General features: G+C 62.6%; 1 protein-coding gene across 10 annotated transcripts in view; it reads right to left on the minus strand.

Moving 5' to 3' along the window:
• Positions 1-19,469, minus strand: part of MCF2L (MCF.2 cell line derived transforming sequence like) — a 69,155-nt gene that overhangs the window by 13,059 nt on the left and 36,627 nt on the right. For all 10 annotated transcript variants that reach the window (XM_088842575.1, XM_088842579.1, XM_088842580.1 and 7 more), the window contains 14 exons: positions 17,666-17,756; positions 10,053-10,172; positions 8,300-8,416; positions 7,817-7,966; positions 6,958-7,082; positions 6,655-6,769; positions 5,575-5,694; positions 5,017-5,208; positions 4,445-4,636; positions 3,950-4,109; positions 3,230-3,303; positions 2,209-2,282; positions 1,496-1,562; positions 878-993 (listed from right to left, as the gene is read on the minus strand). In XM_088842575.1, coding sequence (XP_088698701.1) covers positions 878-993; positions 1,496-1,562; positions 2,209-2,282; positions 3,230-3,303; positions 3,950-4,109; positions 4,445-4,636; positions 5,017-5,208; positions 5,575-5,694; positions 6,655-6,769; positions 6,958-7,082; positions 7,817-7,966; positions 8,300-8,416; positions 10,053-10,172; positions 17,666-17,756 — 1,713 coding nt within the window. The remainder of the gene's footprint in view (positions 1-877; positions 994-1,495; positions 1,563-2,208; positions 2,283-3,229; positions 3,304-3,949; positions 4,110-4,444; positions 4,637-5,016; positions 5,209-5,574; positions 5,695-6,654; positions 6,770-6,957; positions 7,083-7,816; positions 7,967-8,299; positions 8,417-10,052; positions 10,173-17,665; positions 17,757-19,469) is intronic.

A 19,469-nucleotide genomic window follows, 5' to 3' on the forward strand; every position in this document is an offset into this window, starting at 1 on the left:
GACACGCAGCCATGCCCTGTGGGGACGCCTTGCTTCTGGAGGATACAGACACGGACCGAGGGGCCGCAGTGGCAGGCAGGGCCTCAAGGCCCAGCAACCTGAGTGCTCGGCGGGTTTTCTGCAGATTCAAGGGTCCTGCCCTCAGGACCCTCCACCCTGCAGTGCTGACCCTGAGCCTGGGGCTGAGTTTCCGTCTGGGTTTCCAACTCCCACCCACCTATTGGGTAAATCCTGGCACCGAGGGCGGCTGAGAGCCAGGGCCCGGATGCAGAGGGACCGGAGGGCCAGGCCCCCTGCTCACCCTAACCTCTCAGGGAGGCGCACCGGAAACCCACTGCTTCCTTTACAAGCTGCGGGTGACAGAGGCTATGGACAGGGGCAAAAGCACGTGGTCAGACAGAAGTCCCAGTGCTCCTGGCGTCCAGAGAGATGGGGCTGGATCCCACGGCCACGGGCCTGTCCACGGGCAGGCTGGAGGGACCTGTGCATGGCGGCCTTCCTCAGGACCACAAGCTTCTGCCCCCATCTGATTCCCTCTGCATCCGCTATTCATCTTCCCACAAGCCCAAGTCTGCTGAGGGTGAGCGGCCCCAGAAGGACTGCCCGCATCTCCCCGAAGCCATGCAGAGACCACTGGTACGCCCACTAGGGCGGGATGGGCAGGAAGGAGAGTGCGCTGTGGCCATCCCTTACTGGAACAGGCTTGGCCCTGTGGGCGCGCGGCCCCTTTGTAACTCTCTGCCGCTCGGGGTCTGCCCTGGGCTCGTTCCACCCGAGCCTGCTGCCCGTCTGCTTATCCCCCTTGACGGGGGGAAAGGCTCTCCCCCAGCAAAGCTCCAGCAGGTGGGGCCTCCAGCTACCCAAGAGAAGGCTTGACCTGTTATGAAAGTGGTAAATTTCTTCCATGTTTCCAAACAGGACATCCTTCTTGTTCTGAAGGCCAGCTGAGATGAGATGAGTCATTAAAGGGTTGTCCATCTCCGCAGCGTAGCCCTGCAGAGGAGGGAGCGGTCAGCGCGGGAGGTGGGCTCCACAAGGCCACCAAGCGTGGAAGTGATGCTGCTCAGGTTAGGAATCAAGTCTGCTCGAGTTCATTCCGGACAGACAAGCACAAAGATGTGAGTGAGCTACAAGCAGCACCAGTTACTATTTTTTTATTTTTGGGGGAGGGGGGCCTCCATCCATTTTGCCACCTTTCAACCTTTCTAAACTCAAGCACATCTCCTATGAAGGGGACGAACCTTACATGTGTGTTCTGATGGATTACTTCTGTGCCTGCACCCTTGCAACCACGGCCCAGATTCCGGGGCAGAGCATCCCCGCACCCAGAAGCCCCTCCGCCATCCCTAGGCAACAGTCTCTCCCTCTTCCTGCAAACATGTCCCAGTACAGTTGTGACTCTGTCCACGCGCCCTGATCCCGAGGATGTACAGCCGACGGGTTTCCAGCTCCCTGTCGTCTCAGCAGGGCTGTTGTGGGATGAGACCACCCTCACCTCCAGGACGCACAGTAGCTCCTCCACGTAGACCCGCTCCGTGTCCAGAAGCTCCTTCATCACGTGCCTGGGGGTGGGCGTGCTGTCATGCATAAGTTGCTTCCCACTGCCTCCCAGCTACCACAGGCCGCCTCCAAAGGAACCCAGACCCCCAGACCATGCATGGTTCCATGTCCCCAACCCCCAGGCCTTCCCATTCCCAGGCACATTTCCAAGTTCCCCGTCCAGACCCCTCCCAGAAGACCCTGCTCCATGGCCCCCTGCAGCCTCCCAAAAGAAGTGGGCCTGCGTGATCTCTGGGGACCTGCTATGTGCTGTCAGGTTAGGCATGCCCAGGAGGGCATGGGCTTGCAAACCGGTGGTCCAGACCTTGCTTTGTGGACCAGGATCACCTATTAACTGCCTATGACCAAGATTCCCATTTTTAAACAGAGCTGGGGTTGGGACCATGAGCAAAGGCCAGCTTGCCCGTCGCCAGGCCCTGTCCTCGACAGGGTGGCGAGGGGCGAGGGGCGTGGGGCCAACGCGGCCTTCCTGAGGAACGTGCAGAGCGACACCAGCACTCGCCAAGTGACCCTCGAGGTCAGCTCTGCTCTGAGCTGCTCCTCCTGGGGGCGGGGGTCCCGCCGCCTCTGCTCCTCAGACCCTCCCGGGGGGGCTCAGATCCGGGGGGCCGTGCTCCTCCTCGGAGAGACGGGGAGGCAGCCACCCACCTCCGCAGGACGGCCAGGCTCTCCTCGTCCCCCGTGGAGCCGCCACGGCCCTGCCGGCCCTCGCTCACCTCACTCTGAGGAAAGAGAAGCCGACCAAGCGGCGCACTTTCAGAGACAGAAGGTGAGGCCTAAGGCCCGGCTCCAGAGCCTGACCCCCTGATCCCTCTGGGGCGGACAGGAGGCCCCACGGCTCGAGCAGGAGGGGAGAGGGCCCCGGGGGAGGCGGGGCGGGGCCGGGCACTGAGGGGCGGGGCCGGGGACAGAGGGGCGGGGTCGGGAGGGCCTGTAGGGGTGAGGGCGGGGGAGGTGGGGGAGTGAGGGGCGGGCCAGGGGAGTGGGGGCGGGGCCAAGGAGTGAGGGAGCGTGGCAGGGAGAGGGGCGGGGCAGGAGGACCTGGAGGGGAGAGGGCGGGGGAAGCAGGGGGGAGTGAGGGGGCGGGGTCAGGGGCTGGGGCGGGGCCGAGGAGTGAGGGGCGGGGCCAGGAAGGCCTGGAAGGGAGAGGGTGGGGGAGGCAGGGGCGGGGCCTGGGGTGGAGGGCGGGATCAGTGGGAGTGAGGGGTGGGGCAGGAAGACCTGGAGGGGAGAGGGCGGGGGAAGCGAGGGGGCGGGGTCAGGGGCTGGGGCGGGGCCGAGGAGTGAGGGGCAGGGTCAGGAAGGCCTGGAAGGGAGAGGGTGGGGGAGGCAGGGGCGGGGCCTGGTGTGAAGGGCGGGGTCAGGGGGAGTGAGGGGCGGGGCAGGAGGACCTGGAGGGGAGAGGGAGAGGGAGGCAGGTGGGAGTGAGAGGGCGGGGTCAGGGGCTGCGGCGGGGCCTGGGAGTGAGGGGAGGGTCCGGGGAGAGGGGCGGGGATGGGGATGAGGGGCGGGGCTGGGTGAAGGGGCGGGGTCGGGGGCGTGAGGGGCCGGTAGGGAGAGTGAGGGGTAGGGCTGAGGTGGTGGTGGGGCAGGGGATGAGGGGTGGGGCCTGGGAGTGAAGGGGCGGGGCTGAGGGGCGTGGCAGGGGCGTGGCCGGGCCGGGGCGCACCTTGGCCCTCCTGTAGGGCCCCCTCCGGAGCGCACTGCCTTCGGAACTGTGGTTCTCAGAACCCCTCCGGATGCCTGGTTTGGGAAGAAGGAGAAGAGGAGGCGAGCAACCTCGCATGTCACGGCCTGGACACGGAACGCACGCGCAGGGGCACCGAGGAAAAGCTGAGAGCAGCCCAGAGCCAAGGAGGGGAGCACAGGAACGTGAAGGAGGCGGTGGGCCACCGGCCGGGAGGCCCCCGGGGTCGCCACTCGCAGTGGGCCCCGGAGCCCGGTGACAGGGGAGAACTCTGCGCCTGGAGTCTGAGAGGGCCCATGAGCTGGGCTCAGAGGCTCTTGGCGTGGACAGGCAGCACTGGCCAGGGCTGCAGAAAACTGCAGGAGCCACGCTGGCCGCTGGGCTGGTGTTTGGAGGCAGGAGGTGACAGAAAGGGCCCAGCTCTGCCTTCCGGAGGGAATGTCCCTGGGGAACCAGGAGGTTTCAGGGGTGGAGGGCCGAGCCTCACAAGGGGAAAACCATTCCGACTACGGCACAGGACAGATGGGCTGGGACAAGCCCAGGAAAGGCCCTCGAAGCCACGGTGGACCCGGCCCAGCCACAACGGGGAGCAACACGGCTGAGGGGGACCGAGTGAGGGGCCTGAGTGCCAATAATACTTTATTTACACAATGGGCTGGATACAATGGGGCATTCCCTGGGGTGAGAGGCGGCTGCTCGTACCCGGGGAGGGGCAGGGCGACTTGGTGAGTGCCTCTGGCCGGGGGGCCACGGGCTGCACGGGCCGCGTCTGCTTGGCCGCCAGCTTCTTGAGGCTAGCCTGCCTGCGGTGGAACATCTCCTCCACGCTCTCCTGCTTCTGGAAGACCCTCTGCACATGCTCCTGTAGAAGGGGATGGCACACTGGACTCAGCAGGACATCTCTGTGATGCTCCGAGAGTCACCGTGACATCCATGGGCCCCGCTCCACCCTCGGGGGGGGGTGCCAAGGGAGGAGGTGGCTGGCGGGGGGCTGTGGACAGCCGGCAGGAGCGAGCAGCTGGGATCCAGCAGCGTCCAGAGGCTGCTGGAAGCGGGACCCAGAGGGCGGCCAGGGCTCGGAGCACAGGCTCTGCCAGCAGGCAGGGACCCTGTGGAGTGGGAAGGGTGGAGGACAGTGTCTGTCTTGAAACGCCCCCACCTTCTGCCTCCGGAGTGCCCAGGGAGTTATCCCCTCACCAACAGGTCTTTGGTGAGGATGGGCTCGTAGTCCTGGAAGATCTTGCTGAGCTCCTGGATCTTATTTTCTGCCCCCGTCTCCAGAAACCTCTCAAGCTCCTGGAGGGCAGCCTCCGCACCATCCTGGGACTGGCACTTGTCCACGGGCTGTGAGGCCAGCAGGTAGATGCCCTCGTCACACCACTTCATGGACTGCAGGAGGAGAAGGCACCTTGGAGGATGTCCTGGTGTCTCAGGTGGCCGGCTGACCACTGGGCTCTGAGACCACCCGCAGGATGAAGCATGCACGTCCTGCCCAGGTTCAGAGGGCTCCCCGGGGATGCGGGCCTGAAACCAGGGGCCTTGCCCAGGATGGGACACAGCCATACTGAGGACAAAGTGCAGGGAGCTGGTTGGCTGGTGGCCTCTGGGTTTTTTGTGGCAAGTGAGTCCTTGAATCACCAATGTTGGCGCAGGACCATCTGGGTCTCAGGAGAAGCCCTGGGGAGGCTGGGGGCCACTGTCCATCCAGCACCTGTGGTCTGGCCCTGGTGGGAGTGGCCCTGCAGGACCAGGGGTGGGGTCAGGCCTACCGCCTCCAGGAGGCCATGCAGCTCCAGCGACTTGCCCAGCAGCCCCCTCCTCCGCTCCAGGTCAGCAGCGAACTGGTCACACAGGTGGCGGAGCTCATGGCACTTGGGGCGGATGGAGTCCACGGCGTAGTGCCTGTGCTCGATGAGCTGCTCACCCTCCCGGGACAGCGCGCGGGCCCGCTGCACGGCCGCCTGCGGAGCCACCAGAGACTGCTCGGCTTCTTGGGGCAGAGAGCACCCTTGCTGCCGGGGTCGGCGGGGGCGGGCTGGGGGCAGGCTGGGGGCGGGCTGGGGGTCGGCGGGGGCGGGCTGGGGGCGGGCTGGGGGTCGGCGGGGGTGGACAGTGATGCTGCGGGCTGGGGGCCGGCGGGGCTGGGACAGTGATGCGGCGGGCTGGGGACGGGCTGGGGGTCGGTGGGGGTAGGCTGGGGGCGGGCTGGGGGCGGGCTGGGGGCCGGCGGGGGCGGGACAGTGATACTGCGGGCTTGGGGCCGGCGGGGGCGGACAGTGATGCTGCGCGCAGTGTCCCGGCAGCCCCGCCGCCACGTCCACACTCACACTGGACTTCTCCTCGAAGCCGGCCAGGTCCTTCAGGAGGTGCTGCACGTGCGCCAGGCTGTTGCCCACCTCGGTGAAGGTCGTGACCTTCTGGACCAGCACGTCCAGGGCCGATTTGACCTGAGATGGGGCAGTGGGGTGAGAGGCCACGCAGTGAGATCAGTAGGAAGACCACGGCTGGGGGACGGAGCGGGTGCCGTGGAAACTGGCTGCAGGGAGGGGAGGGTCCCGGGCCTCCCCTCGGAAGGGGGACTAGAGGGAAACTTCCTTGATCTGAGAGAGGACAGCCACAAAACCCTCCTGCCGACACTCCAGGTGTAACACTGGGGACGGACACCTTCCCTGGAGACTGCGCCCCACAGGGAGGGCCGTCCACTCTTGCCACCGTGATCCCAGCGGTGGGCACTCCGGGGCAGACAAAGAATACAGACAAAGACGCAGCTCGAGAAGGAAGGAATCAAGCCACTTCTGTTTGCACATGGCCTGATGGTCTGTGTGGAAACGCTACAAAACAGTGCCTGGATTGAGCTCGGCACGGTTTCAGGACACAAGATAAACACACAAGAGTCTGTTGTGTCTCTGTAGACAGCAGTCAACACACAAGACAGTGGAATAAAAAGCATAACATCATCTAGGGTTGCTTAAAAAATGAAACATGTACGTGTAAACCCAACCAAACAAACACCGATTCATGCAAACCACACCGCACTGCTGACGGACATCGAAGAAAATCTAAACAGATGAACAGACATACGTGTTTACTGACTCAAGAGTCAGTGCAGTAAAGTGCTGACTCTCCCCAAAGCAAGGCACAAGTTCAGCACAGTTCCTGAAAAAACCCATTGGGACTGTCCTGGAGACATAGATCAGGTTATCTGACATTTACACAGGAGGCGAAGGAACCCGAACAGCTAAGACAGCTGTGAATCGGGAGAGTACAGGGGCGGGAATCGCCTTTGGAAGGATGTACTCAACGCATTGAGGTTCCAGCCCGACCCCCAGCTCCTCGCGGCCGTGAGTGGTTCCCACGAGGTGCATCACCTGCGCCAGCAACCCCCTGCAGCCCCCCAGGCCACATACCTCTCGGAAGTCCTGCTCGAAATGCCGAAGCTGCAGGCACTGCTCCAGTTTTTGCTGATGTTTTGCCCAAAACTCATCAAAGGCGGCCTCGGTCTCGTTCAGCTGGGCCAGGAGCCTGGGGAAGGGGCGGCAGCCATGCTCTTGGGGGCTTGTGAAGCCCCTCTCCTCGCAGCGCCAAGTGGCGGGGGGCGAGTCAGCCCTCCACATTGGAGAGGGCGTGCCGGGGGTGGGGCTGCGTGTCTCCCCACCTCACCTCTGCACGGTGGAGGGCGTGCCGGGGGCCCTGCGTATCTCCCGCCTCACCTCTGCACGGTGCTCTGACTGTCCAGCTGGTCCTGGCTGGGGCTCTGCTCCGGGCTCCGGGCCAGCGGCTCGCGGATGCTCTCCAGGACGCGCCGCCCCTCGACAAGTGCCAGCTTCATGTCCTCCTGCGGGGTGTCCAGGCTCGCCATCCAGGCTGCCAGCCCCAGACTTGGCCCCGGGTGGGGGCCCCGAGGGGTCAGAAGGCACCGCGATGACCTCCGCCCGCCCCCACGGACCCTCTGCTGCCTGCCCGCCCGGTGCCCCGAGAGGGGGTGTGGGCGGCACCGGTGCAGTGAGTGGGCCGGGTAGGGTTACGGGTCTCCCGGGTAGCGGGGCAGGAGTAAGAGGAAACCGGGGCCCCGCGTGTCTGCTCCGCGTCCAGAGGGAGCGGGGGCTCTCATAGAGGCACCCAAGGACCAGCAGCGAGTCGAGGCCTCCTCTGACTCAAAGCCCACAGCCTGTGGCCACCTCGGCTGACCCCGTCACGTTCATCAGGAGGCCAGTGTGTGCCATGGCCGCTGGTCAGCTCAGCCATCTGGGCCGGCCCCCACCTCCCGCCTGCTCCCCGGGGCACTGGGGGTGCCGGCTCGTCACGGGACCAGCAGGGCCCTGCGGCAGGACACGGGAGCCCGACCAGAGACGCTCTGAAGGGCGGGTCACTGTCCAGCAGTTTCTCGGGAGCCCAGAACCACCTCGGGGGGCTCCTGGGCACCTCTTACCTGATGCACCCCCTGCCCCCACCCCCCCCACCCCTCCCCTACTCTGCCCTCAACCCTCCCCCACCCATCCCCCACCCATCCCATCTCTCCCCCTCCCCCTTCCCCAGCCCCCTCCCCTCCCCACCATTTCCCACACACACCTTGGCTCTGTCCTTCTTCTCCGTGTGGGCAAGAAGCACGGAGCTCGTGGACTGCACGTCATTGGGCAGCTCCGTCTCGGCCAGCTCGGTTCCAAAGGCCTGTAGCATCTGTGCTGTCTGCTTGACCAGGAGGGCGAAGCTCTCGATGGCCTGTGGGGGAGGAGACCGTCACACCGCACCCTCCTGGGCCTGGAAGCCCCGCCGCAGCCCAGCCCCTCGGGAGGTCCCACAGCCCCAGCCTCAACCTCGACTCCTGCACAGACGCGGGCTCTGCACCCGCCTGAAGGCGATGCCAAGAACCCAGCTTGAGCTTTTCTCTGTCCCGTGTTCCTGAGCCCCAGAAAGCCACTCCTGACAGGACTCAACGTTTCTTCTTCAGACGCCGAGGTCCACTGAGACCGTCAGCTCATGCTCAGGGAGAAAGCTCGGGAAACGGCACCAGGTCCCTGGAGCAGGTGGAGGCCGCGGGGGTGGGGGACTCACTGTGCGGTGGCAGAGCCACCTGGAGTGGCAGTAAGCCAGCGTCCCGCCCAGGTCCTCCGTCAGCTGGGACTTGTCGATGTAGCCGTGTAGTTCTGGGACTGAGCTCAGCATTATGACCTGGGGAGATGAGACCTCCCGTAAGCAGACTGCCCCGCAGACCCAGACAAAGGGGCCTCCCAGCTCCTCCTACGGCAGGCAGGGTGCAACGCTCCCTGGGCCTCAGCTCTCCCGTCTGTGAAATGGGTGCATGGTCCCAACAGATGACAGCCATCGGGAATAAGCAAAGCCCCGGACAGAGCCGGGTGCTCTGCTGACATGGGGCATCTGACGGGTGAGGGGGCCTGTGTTCATGGAACCACACAGATTCCAAAGCTGCCCATCTGTCTGCATTCCTGCCGAAACCCAGCAGGCTGCATGGAGGCAGAGGTAGGCGCTGGGCATGGCCTTTGTGGAGAACAGGGGCGCAGGAGGCTCTGCCACCTGGTCTCACTCTTGCCCTTCTGAGGTCACTGCATTTGCGAACTTTGGATAAAAATACCACCTTTGCTTCGCAAACTGTCAGGCACTGCCACTGGGGTCCTGGAGGCTCAGTCCGTGCGCCAATCGACACCACCTCGTGTTTTATTAAACACTGAGCCTGCTCCAGGCTGAGGGGCCGGCCGACACAGCCTGGGTCAACGCTGTCTCCACGTGGGGGCAGGTGGAGGGGACGGGTGCCGCTAAGACAACAGAGGACCACCCGCCCAGCCATCCGGGGGTCCACGCTGAGACTCCTGACTGAGATGTCATCTCTTAAGAACAGGCTATGGCACCAGCTTTCAGCAGAGACATCCAGTCTCTCTTTGCTGTCCAGCAAGGCCGTTTGCCCAGAACACCCTGATTCACACCAACAGGAATGGAGACGGGTCGGTCAGCTATTCAAGGACTTAAGGCTCTTCCTCTGTGATTTCCATCTGCTCCGTGTTGACTGAACCACCACGGAAAAGGCTGGAGCCCACTGACCATCTTAACATTTCCTGCTCAGCGCTGGGTCAGCACAGGGCCCAGGACACCAACACAGGCCCACTGCAGCAGCAGCCCTCCCCAGACGGCGCCTCTCGAGTTTCGAAGGGCGACCGAGACGGGTCAGGGAAGGGGTGTTGTGGGCGATGGATCCTGGGAACTTGGGTTCTGAGAACTCATGGGTTTGGTCCCACGTGGCTGGGTGCAGGGCAACCACTGTGCTCAGGGTGGAGACCCCCGCCCTTGGCGTCAGAAACCGAGGCTTTTTGACGCTACAGAGATTTCCCTCCAAAGCCCGGGGCCTGCACCCCTGACCCCGGGCCGACCCCGGGCTGCCGAAGGCCCTCTGTCGGCACAGGAGAGCTGACCTTGGGGACGGTGGCCCACACTGGGGCACTCAGGTTTCAAGAGCAACCTGGCAGGTCCTGCTGGGGAGGCCACGAGGTGCCAGGCACGAGCCCCTGTGCTCCCTGGGTCCTCTGCTGGCAGCCCCTCCCAGCCCTGCTCCAGGAACCTGACTCGACGTGGCTGGCCTCCCCAAGGGAACGCAGCTTCCTGGGTGTGCAGCCTCTAAGGGATCCACATGGCCTTGGCTTCCCAAGGACAGCTGGCGGCCGCTGGGGCTGCCCTGTGCCGGCTGGAGTGCGAAGGTGAGGCAGGGGTCCTGCTGTGGCCAGGGGGCCACTCACACCCACTTCCCCGCCCCGTCCCCAGGCAGAGCGGGCGCTCCCCACAGGAGGTGGGTACTTACCGGCACCTTCATCTTAAAGTCATCTCTGTTGAACCTGAAGGCGAGGTCGGAGAGCGTCCTCTGGAAGAACCCGGTTGGCCGCAGGACGAGGACGAGCTGCAGGTTTGCGGGGAAGGATGCCTACGGGGACACAGGCTGCACTCCGTCTGGGGTCCGCACGCCCACAGCAGCCCTCGGCCCCGCGGGGAGGACCGGGTGTCTCCCCTACACCGGCGCCAGCCCAGGGCAGAGCCAGGCACAGACACTGCACTCGGAGCATCGCCACCCCGCACGGAAAAGGACGGTCACTGCTTGGAGCAACTGTGTCACATGGTTTGTGATCTTAAGGGTCAAAAGCTCTGACCTTTTGGGGAACTACACTCAATACCTTGTAATAACCCACAAAGGAAGAGAACGTAAAGGTCCATATATTCATACATAGCATAACTGAATCCCTTTGCTGTATGTCTGAAACCAACACGACGTTATAAATCAGCTACACTTCGATACAAACTTAAAAATAAAAAATCAACTGCAGGAAGAGCTTTGGCCTTCCCTCCTGGCTGAGTAATGCGTCCCCACACTCTTATTTTGGAGTCCAAGCCCTCAGAGCCTCAGAACGGCTTTAGGGTCTTCACAGAGGTGACCGGGTCAGGAGGAGGTCGTCAGGGTGGGCCCTGACCGGACATGCCCTGGAAAGGCGACATTTGGGCGTCAAGACCCACAGAGGATGCCATGTGGGGTTGAGCAGATTGGGGGTGCTTCCACTGGCTGAGGGTCTCCAGAGGCCGTTGGGGGGCACAGACAGACCCCCTCACGGCTGCAGAGGGTCCAGCTGGCTCAGACTCCCCCCCAGATGGGGAGACAGGAGACCCCGCCGTCCAAGCCCTGCTGTGGTCCCCACTGTCTGATATGATGGTGCCCGGAAACTATAGGACACCGGTGGGGTGAGAACAGCCCCCAACAGGACCCCAGACAGAGGACGAAGGAGAAGTGAGCGCACACCCGCGCCGGCCCTCACACACAGACTGGAATTGGCTGGGATGTGCGCGTGAGCTCTGGGACAACGCGTCTGGCCCTGGACGAGTCGCCGTCTGCGCCCCGGGCTCCCGTCGGCAACGGGGGAGACGGAGCGCCGTCCTCGCCGGGCTCCCCGCTGCCCTGCAGCACTCAGAGCCCAGCTCCAGGCTGAGGCCATGATGGCTGCTCGGTCAGCCCCAGGCCTGGCGCCTAGTCCCCTGGCCTCTGTCTGAGAGCAAGCCCCTCCCGTGAGAGGGAAGTGAGGAGAGGCCACGGGGCCGCCCCCGGCACGGGGCAGGCAGGCAGTGCCTCCAGGCACAGACGCGGCGTCCTGAGGCTCCTCTCTTGCCTCGCCCGGACCTGAAGCCACCCCGCTTTCCCGTGTGCAAGCACTGGGAGCCTCCTGAGCCGTCCACAGTCAGGACAGCCTCCTGCCCAGGACATCCGAAGACAACCCCCACCCACTCACACACCCAGGTCCCGAGCATGGCCCACAGGGGCCCCTGACCCCTGGGCCGCCCAGTGTGGCTCGCACGTGCGCCCTTTCCTGGCCTTCTCGTCCAGGCCCTGCTGGCGTGTCGCTGGGGTCACAGAGGCCTGGGGCGGACTGCGCGTCCGAGGGCCCAGCCAGCATGTCCCTGAAGCCCATGCCCCAGGGGCCACCCTCCCACTGTCTCTGGAAGGCCCCTGACTCCCTGCAGGCCCCGTATCTCCCCAGTGGCCCTGCTGCATAGTCCGGGCTCCAAATAAGACCTGTCGTCGGGCTGGACCTCGCTGCCCCTCCTGCTCAGACCCCCACATCTGAGTGTGAGCTCCCCTCGCTGGGGCATGACAGGGGTCCTGGCCCCCGCCCCAGGCCTCAGCCCCGAGAGTCACGCTCAGGCGGGATGTCTGCTCAGTGGTGCTCAGCTCCACCTGCGGCCGCCTGGGGCCTGGGAGGTCCCTGAACCCGGCGAGGCCCCCGAACCCCACCTCCCTCTGGGCCCTCCTCTTCCTCCCCCCGAAGCTCTGCACACCAGGACCCCTGCTGTCACACCCCCATGACCCCAAGCCGTGCCTCCGGCCTGCCTGCCCCCCTCCTGTGTCTCCCCACCTGCAGCCCCGGGCACGTCTGCCCTGCAGTCCCCAGTCACAGCTCTGGAGGACAGGACTACATGGCCCCCGTGTCAGCCCCAGAGCAGCCCTGCTGGGTGCCGTGGACAAGGCCCCGTGGCCCCGTGTCAGCCCCGCTGGGCGCCATGGGCAGGGGCAAGAGAGGACGTGGCAGGCGGCTGGCTCATGGCGGGGGCTCTGGGTCCCTGTCGGCAAGTGGGCCGTGGACCCCACACCTGGCGTGAGGCTGGCCCCATGGCTGCAGAGCGGCGGCCGCCAGCACCTTTCTGGGGGCAGCACTGAGGCACATCTCCCTGCTTCTCAGAGCGGCTTTCTGCCCTTATTCCCACCTGCTGGCGGGTGTGGTCTGAGCTCACAAGGCTCCGCGAGCCCTGGGCCCTCACGGGGACCCACCAAGCAGGATCACCTCGGCCGGGAAGCCCTCCCTGTGCGCGACTTCCCTCTGTGGGGCGCTCATCACCCGGTGCTCAGGCCTGGGTCACCGGCACCCAGGAGGGAGCCCCCAGCGTTGCTGAGGAAACAGCTCTTTTGCCACATTGGGAACATTCACCGCCTGAGCTGAACAGCCTGGGTGTCCCAGGAACTTCAGTCCAGCCTTCTCTGCATACAGAGGGCATAGGCTTTCCCGGCCAGACCGGAGCCCCGCCCCCGCAGAGCGAACAGGGCTCGCACCGCGGTTTCCTTTGGGACAAGCTCGAGGGCGGACCCGACTTAGTCAGGCTCCAAACGCAGAGCTGCAGTCTCTGCTGTGCTGTCCTCCCCACACTCGTGTTTAAAAAGGGGTCTCTTCCCCTTTAAAAGAAGGGAACCCAGAAGAGTAGACACAGCATTTTACCAAAGACACAGCTATCACAGGATGGTCCAAACCCGGGTCCGGCTCTCGGGCCAAGAGTGAGGTTTGCACTCTGAGCCGAGGTTCTCACCCACGGCTGTGACCGTGAACTGACAGGAAGCCAGCATCATCGCCCTGACACCCGCTCAGAGCTGCGGTGGGCTCTGCCCTCGGTGGGGACATGGCAGGTCTGAGCTTAGGGACAGCGGACTGTGGACCCTCCGACATCTTGCTTTCATTTCCAAGCCGAGCTGAAGGCCTCCAAAGAAGGAGAAAGAGCGCCCGAAGCAGAGAACGCGCAGCTCACGAGAGAGCAACGAGGAGGCTTAAAACAGCCCCGAATTCCAGCGGTGACTAAGCACCCAGGCTCCCTCGAGCGGCCAGACACGGCTGGATAGACAGCCTCTCTGCTGCCGGCAGCAAAGTGTGGCCGTCCAGGCTGGCGCGCCAGAGCCTGCAGGGTCTCCTCGCGGGCTGTGGCCCAGGGGCTCCCTCACGGGCTCCAGCCCAGGGTTTCCCTTGAGGGCTCCAGCCCAGGGGTCCCAGCAGATGCCCAGTGGTCTCTCCCCCAAGCACCCTTGGATGAAGCACAGGCCGGCAGGGCTGGCGGTCCAGATAGGTCCACAGCGGGGGATGGCGTCAGCGTGCCAGCTCTGTCCATCCCCCGCAGAGCCAGGGAGGAGACAGACCCAAACACTGGCTTGGGGTGGGGTGGGGACAGGGGCCCTGGGAGCAGCAAGGCCGGGCCTGCAGTGTTCCCATCCCCGTGACTGCATCCAGCGCCCCGCCAGGTCCGGCACCTGGTCACAGGGTCAGCCGCCTGCAGCCCGCTTGTCTACACGGTTCCTGCTTCCCCGTGTATCCGCAGCACCACCCACTACTCCAGGCACACATCAGTGTCTCAATAAATGTGCTGAAAACACAAACAGGATTTCTGGCATTACTACAATCAGTAAATTCTTGTAAGAAAAAGCACTGGAGTTCACAGAGAATTTTTGACAATTTTGCTGGAAAATGCTGTCTTGTGGGGTTTCCAGAGCAGTACTGGGTAACCCCAAGGCTTATAGAAACAAACCTACATTTTCACTGTTGTCAGAATCAGTGCAAAAAACAGCTATGATTCTCACAAAACAAAGTTTTAAGATGCACCAGCTCTCTTCGGAAGTTCACCTGATTATCAGCTCGGTGAAGAAGACCATGTTCACACTCTGCCGTGGGAGAGCGTGGCCCGACTGCCGGTCTGCCCTGGGCCATCCTGCTGGCTCGCTGGGGACCTCAGGGACTGCTGGGAGCCAGCGAGGGAAATCCTACCCGTGGCAAAGGTCAATTGGGGAAGAGGCCTGACGGGCAAAGGCTAATCAGGACTCGAGGAGCCCCCTGGACTTACCCGAGCATCTACCCCAAAGAAAACCGGAGCCTGACTGCCTTACTGTCTTACGCCTCTTACCAAGTCCTCTAATACTTACGGGGGCTTCCCCCAACCACCTTTCTCTGAAAACATTAATTCAGAGCTGTAGTTAAAAAGTTCTCCTCGGCTTAATAGGAGTGTTCCAATCCAAGCCCCTCTGATAGCTTTCTAACTTGCCTGACAAGTTTGTCCGGGCTCTTACAACTACGAATGTGACTGTTTACAGCCTCCCAGCCATGCAAGGACAGAAAGCCTAATATTCTAAAATACAGGAATTTGTTGAAGAAGTTAAAATCATTAGAATAGTACTAAAAAAGATTTCCCTGTTGAATCAATGCTTGCTGCAAAGTTTCCATATTTTCTATCTATTGTATCCTTGGAGATATATTAATCACATATAGAGAAAATAAGTAGTATCCTTTGATTTAACCACATCAGGTCTTAAGTTAATAAATCCTTTTCTTGTAGCTCACTACACCCTTGCCTTATAGGAATGTAACCTTGTCATGTGTCTTTGGAGAATAGCACCTGACTTTAGGAAAATCACCTTGAAAGAATATAAGCCTTTTTCTAGCTGGACACGACTGAGCGACTTCACTTTCACTTTTAACTTTCATGCATTGGAGAAGGAAATGGCAACCCACTCCAGTGTTCTTGCCTGGAGAATCCCAGGGACAGGGGAGCCTGGTAGGAGGCCGTCTATGGGGTCACACAGAGTCGGACACGACTGAAGTGACTTAGCAGCAGCAGCAGCCTTTGTTAGGAGAGAGGGCCATGAACTGTCAGCAGGCCTCCTGGCCAGAAGAGGATGTGAACCACCTAAAACTTTTACCACGAGACACACAAAAATAAGCCCTGATCCTGATAAGGGTCAAGACTGCTGACCCCGCGTGATTCTGGCGTGACTCTATACCTCACTTTCTCTATTTTTTATGTGCACAACTTAGGGTATAAAAGCAGCACTGGAAAATAGTTTTGGGCCTTGCTCACTGAAGCTTGGTCTCCCCATGTCATTCTTTCTCTTTTTCCGTCCTTTTCTCTACTCTCCTTTTTCTGGTTGAGATCCTTGGGGCGCTGGGCCCTCTGCATTTACTTATCTGCCTGGGCTTCTAAGACCCACTCGAGGGGGTGCCCTGGTGGGGTGCTTCCAGTGATTCGGGAGGGTGCCTGCGGCCTACGTAAACAGAGCACACCCCGTGCTGGGGTTTTATCGGTCTCCTGCGTAAACCAAGGAATCATCAGCCCCTGTCTCTCTCTCTCTCTCGCTGACGCCGACGCCGTTCATCCCAAGGATACCCTGGGCCATATCGAGGCAGGTCCCCAATAAGGGACTGTTATTAAAAGTGATTTGTCTGTTTCTTAGCAAACAACCCTGCCTTTGGTCAGCCTTGCTAACTGACCTGGAGTGGCTGATTAGCTGGGGAGGTATTTACGAGGCTCCTGTCATGCCCAGGGCCCGGGATGCGTTGTCGGCCGCAAGAAGATGGACGGGGCTGGCCCTGACCTTGAGGGAGCACAGAGTGCAGAGGGAGGGTGCCCCGCCGGGAGGGGAGGCCAGGCCGGGCCTGGGCGAGAGCTGCTCGGGGGGGCACTGGGGGCTGCCGAGGGCGCAGTTGCAGCCGCCCTGCCCTCGGGGGAGGGCACCTAAGGGGCAGGGAACGGCAAGGACGTGAGGTCTGGACGCCCATCCCCCCGAAAAGCGGCTGACTGGCGCCCCTGCACACCAGTGCACGTCCGAGACGCACACCAGCGAGACGGACGCACGCAAAAGACCTGGGCGATCGATCGCTCGACGTGGAAGCGTTGGTCCAGCCGCGTGAGCTCTCAAAGCAGCTGCACAGCCGACTGCAGACTCGCTGCCACCCAGCCCAGGACTAACCTGCTGAGTCCAGAATCACCTCTAGGAAGTCCTCTGTCACCTGGCCCACTGGCTCTTACAGTTTAACCCTTAATCTGGCCGGGCAGGTGACACCACACGCAAATCCACTTTAAAACTTAAAATGATGAAAGGGACACACTGGCTATTGGCTGGTGGTGATGCACAGTCCTCTGTGAGCTTCCAAGGACTCAAAGGCACGGGAGAGCTGATGATGACCGTCTATACCCTATACTATACTCTTCCGAAACACTCCCGAGCGTTTAGACCAGTTTCAGGTAAACGACAACGTGGAGGTGTGTGCCCGGCGGGGCGAGGACAGGAGCCGCCCGGTGTGGGGTGGAGAGGGAGACGCCGTGTCAGGAGGACGAGGCTGGGCCGGCGCCCGGGACAGGTGAGCACCAGGGCTGCCAGCGGTGAGCCTCGGGGTGGGGCTGGAACACTGGGAGGAGTCGGATCTCCTACCCCCAGACCCCAACCCAGCAGCCTCAGAGGGGCCAGCGCAGGACGAAGAACAGGGGCCTGGGGCAGGTCACCCCATGGGGCCGGGAGAGTGCAGCGTCGCGGCCCGAGACCCCAGCGCAGGCGCTCCGGGCTGCCCTGTTGCAGACAAGCACAGCTTCCATCCTCTCTGCAGGGAGAAGCACTCCCCACCTCCCTACCCAGCTTGAGCGGGGGTGGAAGCCAGCGCCAAAAATAAGAGCGGGCTTTCTGCTGACTGCCACCCTCTCCAGCTATCCTGCGGCTAAAAACAGCGCCCAGCACTGCAGGGCAACTGCTCGTCCGCCCTGAAGGGCAGCCACGGTCTGCAGACTGGAGGGTCTCCACATGGCCACAAGGGCCACCAAGGACGAAGGCTGATAATCTGACTTGGTCATGAGACTAAAGAACAGCCCATTTGGAAGAAGAAAACTACACGGGAAAAGCTAGTCAACATAACCCCACACCCATAGCCTGAAGGTGCCCTGTGACACACTCGTCACCCTCAAGAATGACCGCTCCATAGGTCACTCAGGCACTCACACGCTCAGCGTCAGACACAAACCAGCAGATGACATTGTTTTCAAGTTATAACACGGCCCCTGAGAGTTAACCCACGTGAGAACAGCTGCACACAACAGTTGCACACAAGTACACGCTCACACACACACACATGCACACACTTGTACACGCATGCACACACACACGTGCCCAAGCAGCTCAAGGAGCCCAGGGAGATGTGCACTGGCCCTGCCCAGGCCCTAGCTGGCGCCCACCTCGGCCTTGGGTCCCACCGTGTATGCAGCCCTGGCCAGAACCCAAAGCACCACTGGGTGAGAAAGGCCGTGTCCCCCGCCCGGAGAAGCCGTGGGGGTCGCTGGCCTGGCAGCAACACCGACACTTACCGCTATTCTCAGGATGGACGCCTTGACCGAGGTCCATCTGTCCTGCCTGCGGTCTATGACCAGGATGAACCCGATGCCAGCATCCTGCAGGCTGAAACGAGAGAGTATGGTCAGTGTGCAACCGGAGGTCCGGCCATGGCTGCAGTGTGTTTCCGGGAAAAGCTCAGGGTGAATGGCCACCCCTGAAACCCTCACAACACTCCTGCTCCACCCAGCACCGTGGCCAGGGGAGGACGGAGCCACCTGCAGCGCTGCCCTGAGCTCATGGGGCACCTCCCTCAGGGGGCTCGCTCCGACCAAGGTGGACAGAGCGGTGCCGTGTTATTTCCCGCCCTGACACCAACCAGCTCGCAGCGCAGAGAGGCAAGCCGGGCCCCTCCGTCCCGGAGCCCAGCTGCTCCACTTGGAGCCCAGTAGCTTCCCTTCCACGTGGACTCGCCAGCGAGCCCGTCACAGGGAGCCTGCGGCCCAGGCGTCACATCAGCCCCAGCATCCAGTCCCCCGGGCTCATCCACGGTTTACAATCACCGTCGATGCTGATGGCATGGCTGCAGCTTGGGGAGAGCCCCCCGCGGCGCCCGGCAGTGCGTGAGCATCTGATGGAGACGGGAGACAAGAGGTGGCTTCTCGCAGCGGCAGCATCCGTGAGAAAGATGCTGAAGCCGGGAACGACAGCCCGTCCCGCTCAGCCTGATGCGCCTGAGTCACCGCCGACCCGGAGGCGCTTCTGTGGGACAGCCCACCCCCAGCCCTGCCAGCCAGCGTGGGCAGCAGTGCCCGCCAGCCAATCCCATGAAGAACTGAGAGCGCAGGCCTAGGCTCCGACTGGAGCACTGATTGCCAAGTCTCTGCACATATCCGGGAGCCACAGGCGAGTTTAAATAAAAACCAGAAATACATGGAATACATATAAATTATGTGGCCGTGGCAGTACCCTGCCTGCTGCAGACGTTATGTAACTCGGTGAGCGCTGAAACAGCCCAAACCCTCCCTGATCTCAGAGCAGGGACAGAGACATGCTCACACCGGTGCAGGAGCAGGCGTTCCTGTGCAGGTGCCTGCGCTCCTGTGTGGGTTAGGGTCCTCTGCTGAGACTGCCCACCCCCCAGCGGCCCCTCTCCTCTGGGGGAACAGGTCACAGGCTGTCCCCTGACGAGCGGCACATGCCACCTCTGCACCACCTGTGTGTGCAGCGCTCCCCCCCTTCTGACCAGCTGCCCTGTGGCCCCGCTCCTCCTGGGCCTGCAGTGTCCCCCCCGCAGCCCCTGTGCCAATGGCCTGTCCTGTTTAGGCACAGACAGGACAGGGTGGCCTGGCCACGGGTGGGGGTGCGGCCCGGGGCCTCCACTCCACCACCCGCCTCGCTGGCCATCCCAGCCGCCCCCCACTGCCCAGTCCCTTGGGGTCTTTAACTGTGCGTTTGAAGGCCAGACGGTAAAGATTCCGTGACATCAAAGCCTCCTGTTGCAGCTGCAACGCACACGCCAGCATCACGAACAGCACTGACAGCAAAGGCGGCGGGGAGCAAAGGCGCCTGTGAAAACCGCCATTTGAGGTGAGGTGTGAGGGATCCACTGGGTTCACGAAAATGCGCCCCGGGGGGCGGGCCTTCAGGCCAGCAGGTGTCGAGCAGGCAGCTCACGCTCCAGGTTTAGGAAACACAGACTTGAGCTCTGTGGTCACCTGGCCACTGCCCAGCAGGGGCTGGTGGGGCTGCTCGAGGGACAGGCCCCTCCCACCCACAGGCCCCGCACTGAAGCTCGGGCTGTGCCTCCGTCAACCCTCGTGATGACCCAGAGGCAGC

Source organism: Moschus berezovskii, chromosome 13, assembly GCF_049115385.1.
Source record: "Moschus berezovskii isolate FMDL1 chromosome 13, NW_MosBer_1.0, whole genome shotgun sequence".
NCBI lineage: Eukaryota > Metazoa > Chordata > Mammalia > Artiodactyla > Moschidae > Moschus > Moschus berezovskii.